General features: G+C 41.4%; 1 protein-coding gene across 1 annotated transcript; it reads right to left on the bottom strand.

Annotated features, from left to right (window-relative positions):
• Nucleotides 1–3: 3 nt before the first annotated feature.
• LOC121937712 (carcinoembryonic antigen-related cell adhesion molecule 1-like) lies at nt 4–1,975 on the bottom strand (the record flags this gene model as incomplete). Its single annotated transcript, XM_042481033.1, has 4 exons — nt 4–245; nt 952–1,218; nt 1,382–1,660; nt 1,750–1,975. Coding segments are annotated over 4 exons (1,014 nt in total), but the record flags the coding sequence as incomplete, so codon positions are not given.
• Nucleotides 1,976–1,978: the final 3 nt, after the last annotated feature.

The following is a 1,978-nucleotide window of genomic DNA, read 5'->3' as shown; positions in this document are numbered from 1 at the left end:
TTCGTTGCTGAAGGGGTTGCTGAGTGTACAGGAATATTCTCCACTGTCTAATTTATTCAGGCTGTTAAAAGACAGCACTCTGTTATTGTCGTAGAGTATTATTTCGTTAGTCGTGATCAGATCTTTGCCATCCTTCATCCACTTTCTGGTTAAGACAGAGCCAGCAGCATCACAGGTTAAGTTGATTGAGTTCCTCTCAATCGGCAGTTTTGTTGACGGCGTGATTGAAGCGCCTGATATTCTCTCTGTTGGGCAAAACATCAGGAGCAAAAGTCGCTATCACTGAGATTTGACCAAATAAATAAATAAATAGAAAAGAACTTGTATAGGGTAAACATTAAAACAGCTGTTCCCTGAGTCCTGTAGGCCTATAATCTGCATATAATAAATATATATAATATGAGTTAATTTAAGACTTATGGTTTTAAACAACATATAACACAGTCAACGAGTTCCCAGATAGTGTTTGATTCACACACTCAATAACAGAGAAGAAAACGGTTTTCAAAACCACCTGATTCTTTAACTATAAACTCAGTCTGCTGTTGCAGGACTTCTGACCTTTGTTGTATAAAATGAGCTTTCAGTTTCAACATGACAGCATGACATCTGTACAACAAACATTTAGGTTACACATCCAGTACATACAGGGTGATAGGGTACAGGGTCTCCAGCAACTCCTCAGCAAAATATTTGTCGAAATGATCCACTTTGTTCACCAGCTAGCTCTCGTTCCCCCTCTGCTGGGCAGGTAGCACAGGACTATTTTGCTTTATGTTAAACAACTAATCTATATCTTGTCTGTCTTTTTAAAATTATACTTTAATATTAAGATGCTTTGATTCGAGTACACACTTTGTCAGTACAGATAATGCAGCTGGACATTTATTTGACATTTTTCTGACCCAAATCACTTAACGTTATTAATTAATCCTCTGAATTCTGACTTACCCAGTACAGAGACAACTGTCGGCTGAGATGTTTGATATCTCAGAGTTATGCTGTTAAAAGCCTGACAGCTGTGGTTTCCACTCTGACTCTCCTGAATGTTTATCAGTCTGAGCTCTGGTCCAGTATCAGACAGCAGGTCTCCATTCAGAAACCAGTGAAACAGAGCAGCAGGTCTGGAGACAGCCGAGCACATCAGACTAATGTCTGACCCTTCATCATAGTGTTCTTGTGATGGAGATACTCTCAAATCTATTTTTTCAGGACCGTCTGCAAAAAAAACAGTAACAACAAAAAAGTACTGTGAGCAGCTTGAAGATAATGAGATGACGTGTTATTGTTCAGTGTGAAGTCTCGTTGTACCTTCAACTGTAAAGCATGCATGCATACAGTGCAGGATAAAGAGCAGGCACATATATAGTTGGTAACTTACAGCTGACAGAGAGGTTTATGGGGTCACTGGCGCCATTACTGATAGGATTGAACACATGACACCTGAATGGTCCCTGGTCGTACCGGGTCACACTGAGTATAGTGAGATTGGCGCCTCCATCAGCGAGCTGAACTCTGTCACTTCCTGTAACCTCAGAGCTGCCGTTCAGCCAGAGGAAAGAGAGCGAGGATCCAGAGGCGGAGCAGGACAGACGGACGGAGCTGTTGAACTCCACCAAGTCTGTGTTGTTGGCAGTTACCACCACACTGAAAACTGGCACTGTGGGCGAAAAACAAAAGATTGAGATCCTTTTGCAGCTTGATCCTTTAAGCTTTAAATGAGATGCACTGTGTAAAGCATTTGCTCACCATATACATTGAGTCTTGTGGTTCCCTCCTCCGGTCGCTCTCCATATGGTAAAATGTAAACGCTGTATTCTCCGCTGTCATTTAGAAACAGATTTCTGAGCTCCAGAGATCCAGTAGACACAAAGAGGGTGATCCTGCCTTCATAGTCTGGGGTAGTGAAGTTGTTAACATTGAAAAGGATTATATCTTTATCACCAAATTTCCAGCCCACTGATAGAAATGGTTTTTC

This window comes from Plectropomus leopardus, unplaced genomic scaffold (assembly GCF_008729295.1).
Source record: "Plectropomus leopardus isolate mb unplaced genomic scaffold, YSFRI_Pleo_2.0 unplaced_scaffold27223, whole genome shotgun sequence".
Classification (NCBI taxonomy): Eukaryota; Metazoa; Chordata; class Actinopteri; order Perciformes; family Serranidae; genus Plectropomus; species Plectropomus leopardus.
Note: the sequence above shows the minus strand (reverse complement) of the source record. Positions and strands in the feature narration are given on the sequence as shown.